Below are 17,078 nucleotides of genomic sequence, written 5' to 3'. Positions count from 1 at the left end.
AAAATTATTGTACCAAATTTAAGATTTAGATGGCATATCTGAGCAAGGTGGGAGAAGAAACACTGAGTAAAAATGTCTTATTCCTGACTACAATGAATACAAACTTGTGGTGGGAAAAACTCCATATGAAGCTGGAATTTTCTAGTTATCACATATCTAGAACAGCTCCAGAGCATTTGTGTTATGCAGCTTAATCCTACACTTATACCAGCATACCACAAACAGATGAGCAGTCCTCAGTGTGCCCACATTCACAAACACCCACCCTCCCTGTGCCAGTGTTAGCCCATTGGGGGCCTTAAGCAGGAATATTTCCCACCCCCTCACAACATACACTAATAATTAATAGGGGGCCCCTTGAGCTGCTTGGAGCCCTAAGCAACTGCTTAGTCTACTTATGCCTAATGCCAGCTCTGCACACGCGCACACACAAATTAAGTAGCATTCTGGGTTGTTAGTGTTTTCATTCAAGCATTAGGTGAAGGATATGGGGTATGTCTATGCTGCAAAAAAAAGACTCATAATTGCAAGTCTCAGAGCTTGGGTCTACAGACTCGGGTTCACACCACAGGGCTAAAAATAGTAGCGCATCCATTACCCCTCAGACACTGAAACCCATCACCCCCACCAGATTTCAGAGGCCACGCTCTAGGCCAAATAGGAACAGCCACACTATTTTTAGCCTTGTAGCAAAAGGCCCGTCTGCAGACCTGGGCTCTGAGACTCATTGCCACAGGTTTTATTTTTGAAGTGTAGACATACGCTAGGTTGCCAGAAAACCTGAGGTTTTATTCAGGAGACCAGTGTCTTGCACCCCCAGTTGCTAGAGGTGCTTTGCATCCTTTAACATGAACCCCCAGGACCAAACTAAAATGTAGCATTGAGTGGTACTGAAGACTACAGTCCAGTCCCCAAAGATTGGTGGGTCATGGCTCTTTGACATGGAGTGAACACGTTAGTAAAAATTAGTAGGTAACCTCGGGGTGGAGGATAAAGAACAAAAAACACTTAAATCAACATAACCTTCTCCCTATAAATCACAATTCAGTTTGACCTTTAAAACCCCCCTTACCTGTTTATAAGAGATTTATACAGCTGTTTGCCACGGGAACGGACACCTTGCAGAACAAAATCGTGGCATCCTTTGTTGATAAGCACCTGTTGCCTAGCAATCACCCTGCATGGATGAAGGACAGGACTAGGGTTCTTTATCCACAGTAGATTACGGTTTCAAGGTAACCAGAGCAAGCTCGCATCTCAAGGTGTCTTCATCTGCATGTCAGACAGCGACTAGTTAATTCTAACAAAGACTGGCAAACATAACACGAGAGGTTTCTGAAGCCAACGATGCAGCAGTGTTAGCTTCCTCTTGAGCTCTGGTGTTGTCAAATGCCCCGAAGTCTCCTGCAGCAAACATGGAGTTGTACTCCTGTACTGGAACAGCCTTCCAAAGCTCAGGAGCTCCCGTACAGGATAATGCAGGAACTACAGCATACAATTTTTTCAAAGGTGCCTCCATATTTTCCTCTCACAATCTGTACTACAAACTGAGGTGACTGCAAGCAAATGTGCAGTCGTACCTATGAAACGATCAGGGTGCATGCACATCCAAGGCGTGTGGAACATTTGCTTCAAAACCAGCCAAAATAAGGCACTGATACCAATGCAAACGTTTTAATTACAAACTAGCTCTCTGGAATTCTTCATCCATTCAGAACTAAACCCATCACTGCATAACTCTGCTGAAAAGCCCCTGGAGATGGAGGAGCTCCTCAAAGTGTGTCAGGAAAGGTTTTATTAACATCATTTAACACTTTTAATGAGACTCATTTTTCTTTTCTTTTGGCAATTTGGTGCAAAGGTTTACGTGCATGATTCAAAGCAATTTCAAACTTTTTCTTCAAATTAAAAAAAAATCAGAACTAAAGCCAAACAAGTTGGGTGAACAAAATAAATCAGAAACTTAAAATTCAGGAACTCCAGCTCTTCAAACCAGCGAAGCCCCAGACTTGCACACCGTTCTGAGGCTTTTATGGTGTTTTCCCTGCTTCTTGCATGCCCGCATCAGCACCGTTTCCTCGTAAAGATGAGGAGTTAGCAGCAAATGACCCCCTTCATTGCAATCAAAGGGAGGTGCCACAGCAACACAATGAACTAGATTCTTCAGATCTGATACAACAGGCTGGTCAATATGAAAGTGATGGTCTCCCTGCTTCTTGCTCAAGACCCACAACTATCAGATCAACAACTGAGCAGCAGCAGCAAGTACCCCTTAGCTGCAAACAAAGGGGTCAAAGGTTTGTCGTCAATTCACTTCCAGGCAGAAAAACATTTTCCTCAAAAGAAACAATTTATTTAGAATGAAACAAAATCAGCTCAACTGTGAGCGCATGTTTGAGTGACAGCTACTTTTAAGCTGTGTGAGCCATAAAAAGGGTATTCCTTTACTTTTCCAGAAATCTTGTGTACACAGCACAAAGCAAAGAGGTCATTTTTCCACTTTAAAACACGGGCATTGGCATCACAATAGCAGATACACAACTTTTTTTTTTAAGCTGCCATTTTAGTAAAATGCACAAATACTAAACAGATAAGCTTTCTTCCATCAAGAGGCCCATGTAAATTCCACATGAGCCACAACTTCTCTTCGCAAAGGTCCGTTAGAGCTTGGAATCCCATATTATCTTCCGCAGTCCACCAGCTTTGCTTGCAGGAGGAAAGAAAAGGTAAACATTTGTACTGAAACAACAACAGGTTTTCCCCTCCCCACACTATACAGATGAACATAAAGAACAACAAGGCCTTTCTAAGTATTCTACTTGGACTTTGAAAAGCACCAATACCACCCACCGGCACAAAACCTTGAAATGAAGTCACTTTCTATATATAAATGCATAACAAGTAGTGCAGGTTTTTTTGGACTGCTGTTAAACTAGGTTTACAGGATTGAAGATATACAGGATTGAAGATATTCAACAGGTTTCTAACAGCTAACAGAACATGTCAAAAATCAGCCATGAGGAAAACCAACTGAACGGTTTATAATTCACTTGATTTTCCTCAAAGGACATTTCCTGAAGGCAACTTCTCAATAAAAACATGAAATGTAGTGTTACATGTTGATATCTTCTCATTTTGCTGTATAATTCCAATAGCAGGATGCACTGTAGCCAAGAGGTCAACTCAAGGATGCACTTAATAAACAAAACTTAAGATGTTACTATTCAAGTAGTATTTCTAATCCACCATTTTCATACAATTAGAACTGCATGAAATTAAATTCATTTAACATTTTCAAAATAATATGGTTTGCTTTGCTTAAGTCTTATACAAAGACTACTTTTATGTCAAGTTTAATGATTCATTGGAGTAGCTGTCCTTGGTTTTTAACTTGTGGAAAGTCATTAAGAATGGGAGGCAGGGGGAAAGAATCCCAAATCCTCCAGTTACACGGCAATGATTTCTTCAAGTCTGGTATCTTTTCATAGTAGGCTCTTAGCAGGCTCCTGATAAGCACTGCTGTCAACACTGAATTGGGAAAGGATGTCCCCACAAGCCTTCACGCAAAACCTCAGAAGTCTTTAGACTCTCACCCCACCATTTTGTCCTCCATTCCCCACTAATACTCAAGGCCCTACACTCCACAGCTAACATCCGCTAGATGGTTCCTTAAGCTACCCAAGGAACTTGTGTTCTCTCTTCTCTGCCCTCCATAGGAGGCTGCTTCCAAAATATCTTCTTGCCAATGGTGGTTGAAGGGACATCTGAGAACTCATCCTTCTTTAAAAAGGCTTAAGACCTATTTGTCTGTGTTGCCTATACCTCATCTCCCCTCTGCGATCCATGCAAGGGTGACATCACTGTCTAAACCACAGAAGTCTATACCTTGCAACAGTTTGAGGTAGCCTTGAGATTCATGCCACTGTGCCAGCAAACAGACTGTACACTAGATTCAAGCAAACAAAGCCATTGGCTAACAGCCAAGAGAGTTGTATAAAGTTTGCAATTCGTAAAAATCTAAAATATTAACAAAAGTATGAGTCACTTGAGGTTCTTTCCCCAAAGCATAAAGCACACTATGAAATGATGATTCAGGAAAGGGACATCCCTTTTCCACGCTAATTCAGTACATTGTAACTAATGAAATATAGGAACATCAGCTGCACACAGCATTAGAAAAGATACTGAGCTCTTACCAGAGCCACATAATGACAAATATAACCAGAAAATGTAACTCTGCTAAATCTGTTTTACTCTATACAGAAGTGGCATTAAATATGGACTTCTGCTAGCAGTCAGCTATGGCAAAGGAGGTTTAAGTGGACAGTTACTCCAATGCTGTGCGCTTCTATAGCGCAAGGGAAAATACAGTCAAAAGAGCTGTATTAGAATTGATGCAGCCTGTGGCTAAGTGCTGTGTCAAAATGTTGCCTGTCACTTGTTTTGACTTTATGTACCCTTAAAGGGTTTTCAAATCCTTGTTTGCAAAACAGAACCGCAAATAAACCAGATTTAACAGAAGCAGATACCTCATTAAATAAGAAACCAAGAAACCTGGAGTATGAAGTACAATCTTGTCCATCCCATGTTAATTTTCAGTATAGCACATCTCAAGCTCATAGAAGGCAGAGATAATGAACATGACTACTTAATTTTCAAGGAAAAATGAAAGTGCATCTAGAATGCGCTTTCCTAGGAGGACTTCCTTAGGTGTTAGTTGTCAGAGATTTGTTGATAAGTGTACTCTGACCCCAAGTTTGGTTGGTTTCTTTTTCTTTAAAAAACAAAACAAAAAAAAAACCACCAACAGGTGTCTGTTGCATATGACAGTAAAATACTGTTCTTAGCAAGTTTAAATGTTGAATACAAATAAGTTTACTGCTAGTATTTTACATTTTTTAATTCCCAGTGGTAAAGCTGGATGGGTGGTCTTTAAAACACTAAGAGTAATTAACCCAGGGCTTTAAAGTGATTCTAACTTCCTCCTGCAACTCAAATACAATGAGGAAACTCACTGTAAATGCAACAAATGCTTAAAGGACAATGAAATGGGCAACACGGCATCTGTGATGAATTACATGATAATATGCAACATAGACACCTGCTAAATAAAACAGACATTCTTTGTCACAAGTAGTGAATATGCTAAATTACCTACAACATATGGATCATCCCTTATGTAATTGGTGCCATTTCCAAAAATACCACAATTCTCACTGTTAATAGCAAGACGAACAGCTGCATTCTGCCTTCTATAAGCCTATTACATTCATGCTGAAAGACAATCCACAAGTCCTGGATTTTACTTTCACTGAACATTAAGAGTATTAAATGAGGTTTGTAATTTTAGTTTAGAAAAAAGGAGTAGCAAAAACTAGTTTTAGTCAGTAGTGAACAATGAATACACTACAGGGTCTGAGTAAGTCAGTCAGTGTCACTTTTACACAGCCGCATTTCAAAAACCATAGTTTAAACCTAGGGAAAAAGAAGACCCAAGTTCAACATCATGTTCTTGTTTCTACAAAGAGGTTTGTAAAGTGTAAATAAGTATATTCATATTTACACTTCATTTGGGGACTAGCTAAAGTGGGGGCTTTAAAATGTTTTGATTCTGTTTTTTTCTAGGTTTTATCAAGATAAGGGAGAAAAGCAGAGAAAAATTTAAATGAAAATGAACTAGGTTTGTTGAACAAGGTGAACTGCTTTTTCAACATTTTGGAGAACTTTTAATACTCTGCCAAGATGCTAAAAAAACCACTGCAGTTCCAATGACTATGAAACCTCACATAATGCCCACTCTATTGTACCTAAAACAAGTAGTACTCAGAAGACAGACAGCAGTTTCTTTCTATTAAAGATAAAATGGTGATGAAAACTTTACATAGTTTAATTTTCACAGAATTAAAAGCCCTCTCTGAAGAGTATACTTGTTTGGAGTCTGCACTGTGGAATCCACTATACCTGCAACTCTGAAAAAGGCAGTAAAAATAACAAAAAACCTCATCAAATGATTAGTTGTTCTTAAAGCACCTACTTGTTTCTTGCATACTAGAGTAAGCACAAGACATTCAAGGTTTGTAACAAAGTCCTCACCTATTTACCAAAATGTTGTTACTGCTACAAACCCAAAGTGCATACATGGGATACAATGGAACTCATAACAGGAGGAACACACCTGTTAAAAGCACACCTTCTGGGCATGCATTTCTGTGGACTGAGTGAAATCCTCAAATTAATACCTACAAAGGAATTCAATGTTCAAGCTACAGTGTACCACAAGATGAGGTGCTAGTCGCTTAAAAGAAATCAACCTTGAGTCAGTCAACTCAAAGTGAAACCATTCAGGTGCCTGATAAAGGACTTATTTAACTTAGGGCTACTGGTCTAAGGCCTTCACAGAATTTCAAAGACTCAAAATGAGTCAATGCCAGTCCACCATCTGGTATGTGGTTTTCTGTTTAAACTACTTAGTGCTTTACACCTGGTCTTTTAAGTTTGTAATTCTAGAGGAGTTTATAAACCTGCTTTTTAAAAAAAAAAAGATCAAATGAAAAAAGTTAAAATTAAAAAAAAAAAAGGGAAATTTTCAGTTTTAGTTGAAGCAGGCTTAACCTCCCTGCTACCCTCATTGATAAGGGATCCTCAAAATATCCTACTCAGGCAGAAGGCTAAACCTTCCTGGCTTCTAACTATAGAAAAATGTAGTTACAGAAAAACAGGTGGGGAAAATTGTCTACAAATAACGATCTAATTAAAAATAATTGTGGAGTTGGCTAAGGCTGTATCCCATAGCACCTGGCACACACTGGAGGGGCTGTGTGGAGGAGAAACCGGCAGGGTTGGATACAGAAAAGACAAGGGCTTTAGGATGCACCACGGACAATGATCATGACCAGATAGTCGTCCTCTGATTTGGCCAGGGCCTTGGCCGTGGAGTCCAGGAACTGCTGGGAGAAGTCACAGGGTGGGAAGGCGTGCAGGACCCCGCTGTTCTCCTTATCTTTGTTGCCCCCCACAGGGAGGCTGATCACTCCGGCAGCCTGCTTTTGCTTTAGATAGGACACGAGGTTCCTGAGAGGCCTCTGTGTGGAGGTGGTGGCAGCATCACTGGCCCCAGATGAGGAGCGGTTGTCCGAGGTGCCAGGCACAGCCAAGAGGATGGCATAACCATTGGGTCCCGCCACTTTAATACGGCGGGTGACCTCATCCAGCTTGGGCTGGTCCAGGCGGAGACGCTGGGTGATCTTGAGCTGGGCCACTTTGCCACCAGTTGCTCCCTCCACCAGGAGGCTGCTAGCTACACTGAGGTCCCCCTGAAGCAGGTGCATGTTGGACGGGAAGTTGCTATTCTTCAGCAGGAGCATTCCCTGCCAAGCCAGGCATAGTTTGGGAGCCCCGCCAGCCTGTGACGTTCCATCTTGCTGCTGCTGCTTCTGGGGTGGAGGTTTGAGCCGGGACCCGCCACCACTGCCCCCTTCCGTGGTACGCTCATCCTTTTTGGCTGGGCTCTTGCACTCCTGGGCAGCTGCTGCAGTGGAGGTGCGGTGCTTCCTCTCTCTTTCAGCAGAGTTTTTGCGGTCACGCTTTTCATTCTGACCTCGTTCAAGACTGCCCCTGCGTGGTTCCCGAACAGGTGATGGCCGCTCCAGCAGGAGCAAACGGGAGGATAAGCGTTCTGTTTCACTAGCATAGCGCTCCCTGCTCCCACCAAGGTCAGGACTGCGGTCTGGGGGAGAGGCCGTGGCTAAACAATGTCGCTTCCGGGACACAGATGAACGCTCGCTATCTGGAGAGCGGTCTAAGTGCCGGCCACCATCCTCTGCCAATCTTCGCTTCCTGGGTTGGTCCCTACTGCTGCTGGTGCCACCCAGCTCCCTCTCTCCTCGGTCCCGTTCCAGGGACCAGCCATCCCGCCGGCGCTCCAAACTTTCCAGTGGGTCATAGGCAGCTGCTCGATTGCTCCTGTCCCGTATAGGAGGTGGTGGTGGCACCCAGTCTGCCTCAGGATAGAGATCTCTGTCGCGGTCTCTATAGAGCAGTGGTGGTGTCCTGTCCCGTGCCCCCCGAAGTGGGTCTGGGGGAGCTCCACGGTGTGCCCCAAAAGCAGCTGCCTCTGCTACTAGCTCATAGTGGGCAGGCGGTGGTAGGGTCAGCGGTTGCAAGTAGGGTTGCTGGTAGCGATGCTCAGTGTCAGCAAAGTCCACTCGGAGGCGGCGGTCTGGGCCACCCAAAGGGAAGCCACGCATGTGGGCACAAGCAGCCTGAGCTGCGTCCAGGCTCTCATACTGAATGTAAGCCCATGAGTCTCCCTTACGATAGTCAATAGTGCGAATGGTGCCAAAACGGTCAAACTCCCTTGCCAGGGCAGCCAGTGGCACCCAGGGGCCAAGGCCACCCACCCAAAGCCTGGTGGTAGGAGTGGCTTTGCCATAACCAATTTTGATAGGGTTGCGCAGCAGCACCTTTCCAGACATAGCTAGCTTGGCTCGGTGTGCCATGTCCAGATTTTCAAATTTGAGGAAGCCATAGGTGCTGGTCTGGCCACGACCTGGACGCTTGATGTCCACTTCTGTGATGACCCCAAAGCGGTCAAAAGCCCGGCGCAGGTCCGACTCGCTCACTGTGATGTCCAGGTTACCCAAGAACAAAGTGCGGTTGGCTCTCTGATCATCCTCAGGACTGATCTCCTCTTCACCAGCAACTCCTGCACCACCTCCTCCTCCTCGGAAGCCCCCAGCCGCTGCCACTCCAGCCACTCGCTCCAGCCCATACGCTGGCCGCACACGGGTATCATAGAAAGCCCCGTAGTCCCGCTCCCTCTCCAGCTCCCTAGGCAGGGGAGGTGGCGGGGGCAGGCGGCCCAGAGCGAGTTGCTGTAGCCGGTAGTCTCTGTAGCCCAGACCCCCTCCTCCACCCGCCGGCGACAGCGCCCTCTGGGTTGCTCCGGCCGGGGGGTGCCTGACAGCTGCGGCCGCTGCAGCCGCCACGCCCACGGCCGCGGCCCCGTAGGGAGAATGAGAATCCTTGTCCAGAAGGGCCGGGGAGCGGCTGCTGCGGCGCCGGCTGCTCCCCCCAACGTAGACCGCTTCGATCTTGAGCGGCCGGTCGTAGAGCACCAGGCGGCCGCGGGCGTGCTTGGCGGCGCGGGCGTCCTCCGGCCGGCGGAAGTTAACGAAAGCCACCCGCTCGTCGCTGGCGCCCGTGCCCGGCGGGAGGCGGCTGATCTTCACGCTGACGTCCCCGAAGCGCTTGAACTCGTGGAAAAGCCCGTCCTCCACCGCCTCGTCGCTCAGCGCCGAGCCCAGCTCGCTGATCTTCAGCGTCTTGTACTCGCCGCTCCCGCCGCCTCCTCCCGCCCCGGCCGACTCCGACGAGGAGGAGGGGGCCGGCGGCGCCCGGGACTCACCCCCGCCGCCCCGGCTGCCGCTGCTCCGGGACGACTCCGCGTTCTTGCTGCTGCTGCTGCTGTAGCCGTGGCGGCCGGAGCTGGCCGCCGCCCCCGACTCGTACTCGCGGCTCCCGCCCCGGCTCGCCTTGTCCAGGTGCAGGCCCCGCCGGCTGCTGCTCTCGCCGGAGCCGCCCGCCGCTTTCCCCCCGTTGCTGCCGCCCGCGCCGGAGCCGCCGGGCTTCTTGCTGCTCCGCTCGGCCCGGGCCGAAGAGGAGGAGGCCGAGTCCTCGCCGCCGCCCCGGGACCGTTTGGCCTTGGCCGGGGAGCGCTCCTTGCCCTTCATGGCGGCAGGCACCTCCGGGACGGATTCCCCGACTAACCGCCGTGCTCACACACCCGCCGCCATCTTGGAACCTGCCGCGGAAATGAACCCCGCCCACCTGTCACCCATTGGACAGTTAAATCATCACCCGCTCCCCTCATTGGATTTTGAGCCTGTCAGTAATAAGTGGCCCTGGCGTTCCCAAGGTTCGCTAGCGGAAGACCCACCCTACAGCATCACATCTAGGTTGTGATTGGCAGGGAGGTCTGTCTCTCGTTACAGATTCTCGCGCTCTCACGGCTCACTAGCGGATGACCCACCTCGAAGGCTCTTATTGGACAGCTCTGGAATCGCAGAATTCTGATTAGACAGTCACTCTGTCAATCCTAACGGTTCTCGCGCTCTCGTTGCCCTACTCTTTAACGTTCCTTGGTCAGGTGGCATAGTCTCCTTTCTATGATTGGTGGAGCCATCTGTCATTTCTAACGGTTCTACTTTGTGGCGCCAGCATCCGGCCCCGCCATTTCCCATTGGTCAGAGAACGCTTCACCCCTTACATTTAATTAGATGAGGGTTCCCTCAATCTTAACGATTCGTCGCGCGCCACAGTGATCCCGCCCCCCCCGCTCTCATTGGTCACCCAAAGCCTTTCCCTAGCAATATGGTAGAATGAAGTCCATGTCTCTCCCGTCTGAGCGCGGGTCGTAGCCTGTCCCGCCCCAAAGTCATTACTGGTCGGTTGAAATCTTCCCCTACCATCTGATTGGATGATAACGACTGGCCCGCTCCACGGATAGGGCGAGGGAGACGTCAGTCATGCTAAGGCGGGCAGTCAGGAAGGGAGCACACGCACGTGTTGCCTGCTGTGCCCGGCCCCGCCGGCCGCCCCATGCCGCCTGCCTGCGCTGGGGCGGGGCGGGAACTGGGTGTCTTTCCCCCCCCGAACCCGGCACAATTCGAGATTTTGGCATTTTTCTCTGACTCAGACGAAAAGTCAAAATCTCGAAAACGTTCTCGAGCCGGTGATCGGGGGAGGGGGAGATCTCAGGATCGGGCCCGGTAATCACGTGAGCTATCCTGGGGTTGGGTCCACTAATCTGGGGCGGAGACCAGGATTGGGCCCAGTAATCCTGGGAGAAATCCTGGCATCAGGTCCACTAATGTGAGGGAGCCTGGGATCAGGCCCACTAATCCAGGAAAAAGTAGCTCATGTCTGATAATTGGGGGGCAGGGGCAGGATCCGTCTGATAATATGCAGGGGAAACCCAAATTTGGGTCTGAGAAGCCTTGGGAATACCTGGGCTCAGGTCTGATAATCAGGGGACAAAATGGGTTTGGGTCCTGTACTTCAGTGATAGCCCAGGATTGGGTCTGATAATAGGGGGAGGGGCAGGATTGGTCTGATATGGGAAAAACCCATGTCATGGTCAATAGTCTGGGGAAGAACATCTGGATTGGATCCAATAATATGGGAAATACACCGGTATTGGGTCTGATAATCTGAGAAAAAACTCAGATCACATCACTATACTTGGGGGGGGGGAACCTAGATTGGTTTGATAATCTGTGGGGGAAAAAAACCCGATTGAGAAAAGGAGATCAGGTCTGTCAACATGTTTCTAATATGACCTTTTCATTTGTATAAATTAACTAAAATTCTGAAATAAAATGTCCCTTTGAACTAGTAAAATGATATTTTTGTTTTGCAAATGTCCAAACTGGTCATTTCAACAGTTGCCCATTGTTTTTAATTAAACATTTATTAAAGTGGGAGATTTGTCGAATCCAAATCTTTCCCACCAGTGGTTTCAGTCCCTGCCCTGAAGAGCTAACAATAAACATGTGAGATAGGGTGGGAGGGAAAAAAAGCATACAAGCTCCAAGCAGATGGTGGGAGCTGAGCCACAGAGCCCTGATCCAAAGACCACTGAATTCAGTCAGAGTCTTTCCACTGATTGAAGTTGAAACGGGTTTTGGATTAGACCCAGGGAAATTAAGCAGCTCACTCTAGAGCCCCATAGAGAGTCTGTGGCAAAGCCAAGAGCCAAACTCTAGCGTTCAGTTCCATGCCTTAGCCACAAAAGCACCATCCTTCTCTATTTTCTGTGTCTCTGGAGAGCAGAGACAATGAAATGAGAGAGGTTTTCTTTTTAAGGAGAAAGATTCTGTGTCTTTTTAAAACCCCTATTGCCAAATTCTCTTACTTCAAAGGGCATCACCCTCCAAATGTGAGACAAGAGGCAGATGTGGATGAATGGGCTGATTTTCCTCCTCCTTTAATGGCTGCCTTTCTAAGGGATTGCAGCAGCTGTTTCCTCAACCCTCTTAAAAACATCACTAACCATAGACGGCAGAACTAAAGGGGGATTATTAAATAGCTTGCTACAGAGACGCTCTCCCTTACTAAATTGTATTGATGGGACTGCTGAGCCCTGGCCCCGCACAATTCTTCTGCCAGTTATAAAATAGCCAACGTTAGAAACAATCTAAGGGGAAGAAAAAGAGTGAATAATTAAGTCACTGCTACAGTATAATTTAATTATTATGTTTGCATCTTAATTTTCCTAATCCTGCCCCCCGTCTCCAGGTAAGGGGCTGAATACAGTGGAACTTATGGTATTCACCTGTGCTGGGACCTGCATCTCCTGCATGCAACACATAACAATAACTCGCTCTTATATAACATTTTTCATCAGTAAAACTCAAAATGCTTCACTATCTTTAATGTTTTTATCATCACAATACCCCTGTGAGGCTGGACAATGCTATTAGCCCCACAGTACAGATAGGAAAACAAAAAGGCTAAATGACTTGTCTGAGGTCACACAGGAAATCAGTGGCAGAACAGGGAATTGAACATTGGTCTTCTATGGTGCTTCAGTCATCAGCCAGGCTCTGACGAAAGCATATAACCATGGGAGTAGAATCCACAAACTTATAAATGAGGCAGAGAATTGCTTGAACTGGCTGGCACTTGGCGCCTGCAGGAGCAATGAGGTTCTCCCAGAAGATGAGATGAGACTCGTCTTGGAGAAAGCTCAGCCAGTCAGAGAAGCATTTGGAGCTGTGGAGAAGGCACACAGGGAAAAGCGGCAGGAGGCGCAGAATGGGCGGGCAGACTTCATGAGCAGCACCCAAGCACTGCACCATTACTTGCTAGAGCTTGTATAGCGCTCTTCTCATCCTGTGCCTTCCCCTCCCTCCCACAGGAGCGCAGGGGGAAAGGGGAGCTCCAGAATGCCTCTCACACCCCCATTTGGACACCCCATGCTCAGGGCTTTGTGTCTAGGGCATGCAGTGAGACTGCTTGTTCTCAATTCCCCACCCTGGTTTTGGGGGTGCGGCTCTGGCACGCACTGATGGGGCCTATTCTGCATTCCCCAGTGATCTCATTGCTTGTGGTATGAACTGAACAACCTCTCTTTGGTCTCAGGGCTGTTTGCCTGAGTCATGTCCATTCTCAGTCCCCTTACAGTCGCCGAGCTGTTTGCCTGTAATACGGACTAAGTAGACCCAGTCTCAGCTCCCCTCTGACTCAGCACACAGGGACTTAGGTGTGGCAATACGCAGTGTTACCAGCCCTCAGTTTTAAATGCTTAGGAAACCATTGGAAGAACAATGGGATCCCCTAAACCTGAGTTAGGTGCTTAGGCTCCCTCTTTAGTGAATGGGGAGAGACGGGCACCTAAGACTGGGATCTCCTGGAGATGCTGCTGAGGGGGTGGGGGGCCATGCTAAGCCCAGCCCTTCACAGAGTTTGGTCCCTATCTCCGCTTGTGACCCTACCTCTGCCGCCAACAGTCCTGTGGATATGTTGCTGCTGCTTGGTTATATGAGGTAGAGCTGTCCTTTGCTCTGTATATTCTAGACGTGGGTGAAAGGATAGAAATGTACCAGTTTACATGTGCTCCACATTCCTTTGTGTAGCTTAGCAGTGTGGCGGAAGAGTGTGTTGATTCACACCGAGATTTCACAGGAATCCTTCAGAGAGATCTCTAGGAAACTTTCCTGCAGGTACTTGCCAATCCTCTGCTGTAGGTTCCTTAGCAGAGCTGCTTTGTTCCTTCCCCCTTTGTAGGAAACTTTCCCTTGCCAATCGGCAATCACTTGTGCTGGGACCAAAGCGGCACACAGGAGAGCAGCATAGGGTCTGAAGCTGCATGATGCATCCTTGCTTACCCTCTGGAGTGAGATATTGGCTTCAATGACCCCCACCTGTGGAAGATGGTGGCAGAATTTACATTACTGTCCCTAGTTGTCTGCAGTGATCCCCTTAAAAAATCACCCAGACCAGTGGTTCTCAAAAACTTTAGCAACTCAAAGACCCCCATTTTGATTTAAAAACATTTCACGGACCCCCCAAACCCCCTGCTCAGCCCCAGACCCTCCACTCCATCCCTTCCCTCAAGGCCTCACCTCTTCCCGCTCCACCCCTGCCCCTCCTCTTCCCACCTCCTTCCACTCCTTCCCCCGAGTGCAGTCTGTCCCCACCCCTCCCTCCCAGCACCTCCTGGACGCTGCTGAACAGCTGTTCCCTGGTGTGCATGAGGCGCTGAGAGGGAGGGGGAGCAGTTGAGGGAGGGAGGGGGAAGAGTGATCAGCGGGGCCTGCGGACCACCTGGAGTACACTTGTGGAACCCCAGGAGTCTACAGACCCCAGTTTGAAAAACTTTGCCCATCTTGAGCACCAAACATCACTCCCCCACCCCCTCAGGCCATGTTTAGGGTGTGTTGCCAAGGGACAGTGGGAAAGCGATTTGTAAAAAGAGGTATATTTTACTATAATGATTAAGTGCTGTATGTGAACTAACAATCATGCTTCTATTTCTTGTGCTTCAGCAGATGTGGCCTTCAGGGGAAACCCCTATACACCGTCGGAGTGCCTCTGCTAGATAAGGAAGCGCCCAAAGTGCAACAAGGAGGACAGGTGCAGGCTGCTATGACCATGGGAATATTTTCCTCAGTTAGGGCTAGCCAGCCATAAAGGCAGCACCAGCGCACTTTTAATCTGCCAAAGGCACATTCTGTGGTCATTCTGCACCTGCTCAGCCTATTGTTGAAGCACTCCTTGCTGCTGTCAGGTTTCCTGTGTAAGACTTCATGAGCCATGGGAGTAAGGGGTACGCTGGGTCTCCCAGGATCACCTGGGCATTTCAACATCCCCCATTGGAATCTGGGAAAGAAAGTCCCTGCTTGCAGCTTTCTGTACAGGCTAGTGTTCCTGAAGATGGGCACACAGCAGGTCAGGCAATTCTGATTCCTGTTCAGAGTGGAAGTTCATGATATACTGCATGAACATCCGTGATGTGTGCTTTACTGTGACCACAACAGTAGAGAGCAGTGTGGGATCCATCCTTTCAGACAGAGATGGCGGGCGCACAATAAACAGGGGCTGTTGAAGAATGCTGCACAATGCAGTCAGAAGCTCATGGAATGATGGGACAGAAAAAACTGCATCATGGGATGTTGAGCCTGCCCCCATGATGCACTGGGATCCACTCCACTTTCCCACAACTCCGAGCTGCAGAAGGTGGCGAGTAGCACAATGGGATGCTACCTACAATGCAATGCTCTGACTGTCGATGCTAGAGCACCAACTGTGGATGCGCTCTGCCAATAGGAGTGTTGTGTGAACATGCCCAAATGATGTAATTATACCGTTTTTGGATTATCAGTGTAACTTGCATCGACAAAACTGTGTATTGTAGCTTAGTGAAAGCTGATGGTTCTGCTTTAACCTGCCCTGCAGTATTCACTTTTTGTGGGTTTAAATTACACACCCTAATCTTGATTCAAGCTAGTTTTTGCAGTCTCTCCTTCTATCATAGTATCAGGAGAAACAGGAAAGGAACCAATGGGAAACCAAGTGTGGTTTATTGATACTTCAAACTCAAGACCTAATACTATTCAACTCTAGAGTTGGTTGAAATCTGTTCATCAGCAGAAAGAAAGAAAGAAAATACTTGGTTTTGTTGAAAAATAAAAAATTCTTTGTTGAAAAATCAAACTTATAAAAGTTGAGATCCTTTTGAATTTTTTTCCTGAAAATACATACATTTTTTCACGTAGTTCTACTCAGCTCTCTGCTTACTCACCTGTGAAATAAGTCTGATAGTAGTTACCTATCTCACTGTGATGTTGGAAGTCTTAATGAATGGTGAGCACCTTAATAATACTTAGGACAGTGTTTTTCATCTCCATGCACTTCACTGAGGGGGTGGACCCAGTATCATTTTCCCTGTATTACAGACTTGAAAAGTGAGGTACCGAATGGTGAAATGAATTGCTAGTGATCACAGAGCAAGTCTATGGCAGACCCAGGGCTAGAACTCAAAATTCCTGACACCCCATTTTGGGCTGTAGACACTCTATCCAAATGAAACTTTAATACTAGTTAAAGGAAATACTGCAGTTATTTTAAAATGTCCACAATCTCTTCCAATGCTGGAAATCTAGACACTAGAGTAGGGTGCTAATCAGGAGAACCAGAAAGTGAAACTGACCAGTTTTGTTTCCGGAGTCAACTTGATGTACAAACAAAGCAAACAAAGTGTGTCACAACAAGGGGAAGGCAAATTTGCCATAATCGGGGGCGGGGGGGGGGGGGAAGAATTCATTTGATAAAGCAGCAATTCTATCCAATCAGTCCTAAAAGGTCTGAAATATCCAGTTCTGCTCTCAAGAGCGGAAAGTATGATGGTCACTTACTGTGTTTCTGACTGAAAAGTCATTAATCCATGTGTCACGTAGCCATGGAAATAAAATGACTCCCCAGCTGCAGATTAGTACAAACCAGAGGTGGAACTGAATGAGATTTTTTTTCCTGACAGTCCACTGGATGGCGTTTCTCCCCATCTATCATCTCTTTTCAAAGGAGCTGGTATCCTATAACACAGGGATCTGGGGGCTGGATTTCAAATTAGGGGTAAAGAACCCCAGTGTGTTAGTCTTCTTTATGCACGACATGCCTCAGGTGGCACGTGACCAAGATTCATCACCAAATTTGGTCCGCTGGTTGGATCATTAGCTTCCCCGGCTTAGGCCGGGTACTGACAGGGAGTGTGACATGAACACTGATCCATGCCCCACAAGTGTTAGTAGGGACCCAGGAGTGATCAGAAGTGTATACTGGAAATATAAATCTGGCTATGTCTGTGTCTATGGAAATTAGGGTCTCAAAGTTACCTTAAGATGTGTATCAGAGTCCGACCTGCATGTAATTAGTTGCACAATCATAGGGGAGGTAGGCTTATGCAGATATAATTGTCCTGGGCTATATGGAAGACGCATGCACAGAGGTATAGCCGGTGTCCTAGAAACAAATTAAGGGTTACTCAAGAATCTATTTCCAAATCACATTGACCATTA

At 47.2% G+C, this 17,078-nt stretch overlaps 1 protein-coding gene and 1 long non-coding RNA gene across 3 annotated transcripts in view; both read right to left on the bottom strand.

The window, feature by feature from the left end:
• Positions 1-1,967: 1,967 nt before the first annotated feature.
• Positions 1,968-9,907, bottom strand: RBM15 (RNA binding motif protein 15). Of its 2 annotated transcripts, XR_005597500.1 has the most exons (2): positions 6,176-9,907; positions 1,968-2,701 (listed from the first exon to the last, which is right to left on the bottom strand). XR_005597500.1 is itself a non-coding variant. In XM_039534088.1 (1 exon), the coding sequence occupies exon 1, from the start codon at positions 9,729-9,731 to the stop codon at positions 6,864-6,866; it is 2,868 nt and encodes a 955-aa protein (XP_039390022.1). In that variant the 5' UTR covers positions 9,732-9,907; the 3' UTR covers positions 1,998-6,863. The 2 variants fall into 2 exon arrangements, 1 of the variants encoding a protein (XP_039390022.1); XM_039534088.1 differs by having other exon boundaries at positions 1,998-9,907.
• Positions 9,908-13,503: 3,596 nt separating this feature from the next.
• LOC120403244 overlaps positions 13,504-17,078 on the bottom strand; it is a 52,960-nt gene continuing 49,385 nt past the window's right edge. Inside the window, exon 3 of the long non-coding RNA XR_005597501.1 lies at positions 13,504-13,925. This is a non-coding gene — a long non-coding RNA (uncharacterized LOC120403244). The remainder of the gene's footprint in view (positions 13,926-17,078) is intronic.

Source organism: Mauremys reevesii, linkage group 4 (assembly GCF_016161935.1).
Source record: "Mauremys reevesii isolate NIE-2019 linkage group 4, ASM1616193v1, whole genome shotgun sequence".
NCBI classification, from domain to species: domain Eukaryota; kingdom Metazoa; phylum Chordata; order Testudines; family Geoemydidae; genus Mauremys; species Mauremys reevesii.
Note: the sequence above shows the minus strand (reverse complement) of the source record. Positions and strands in the feature narration are given on the sequence as shown.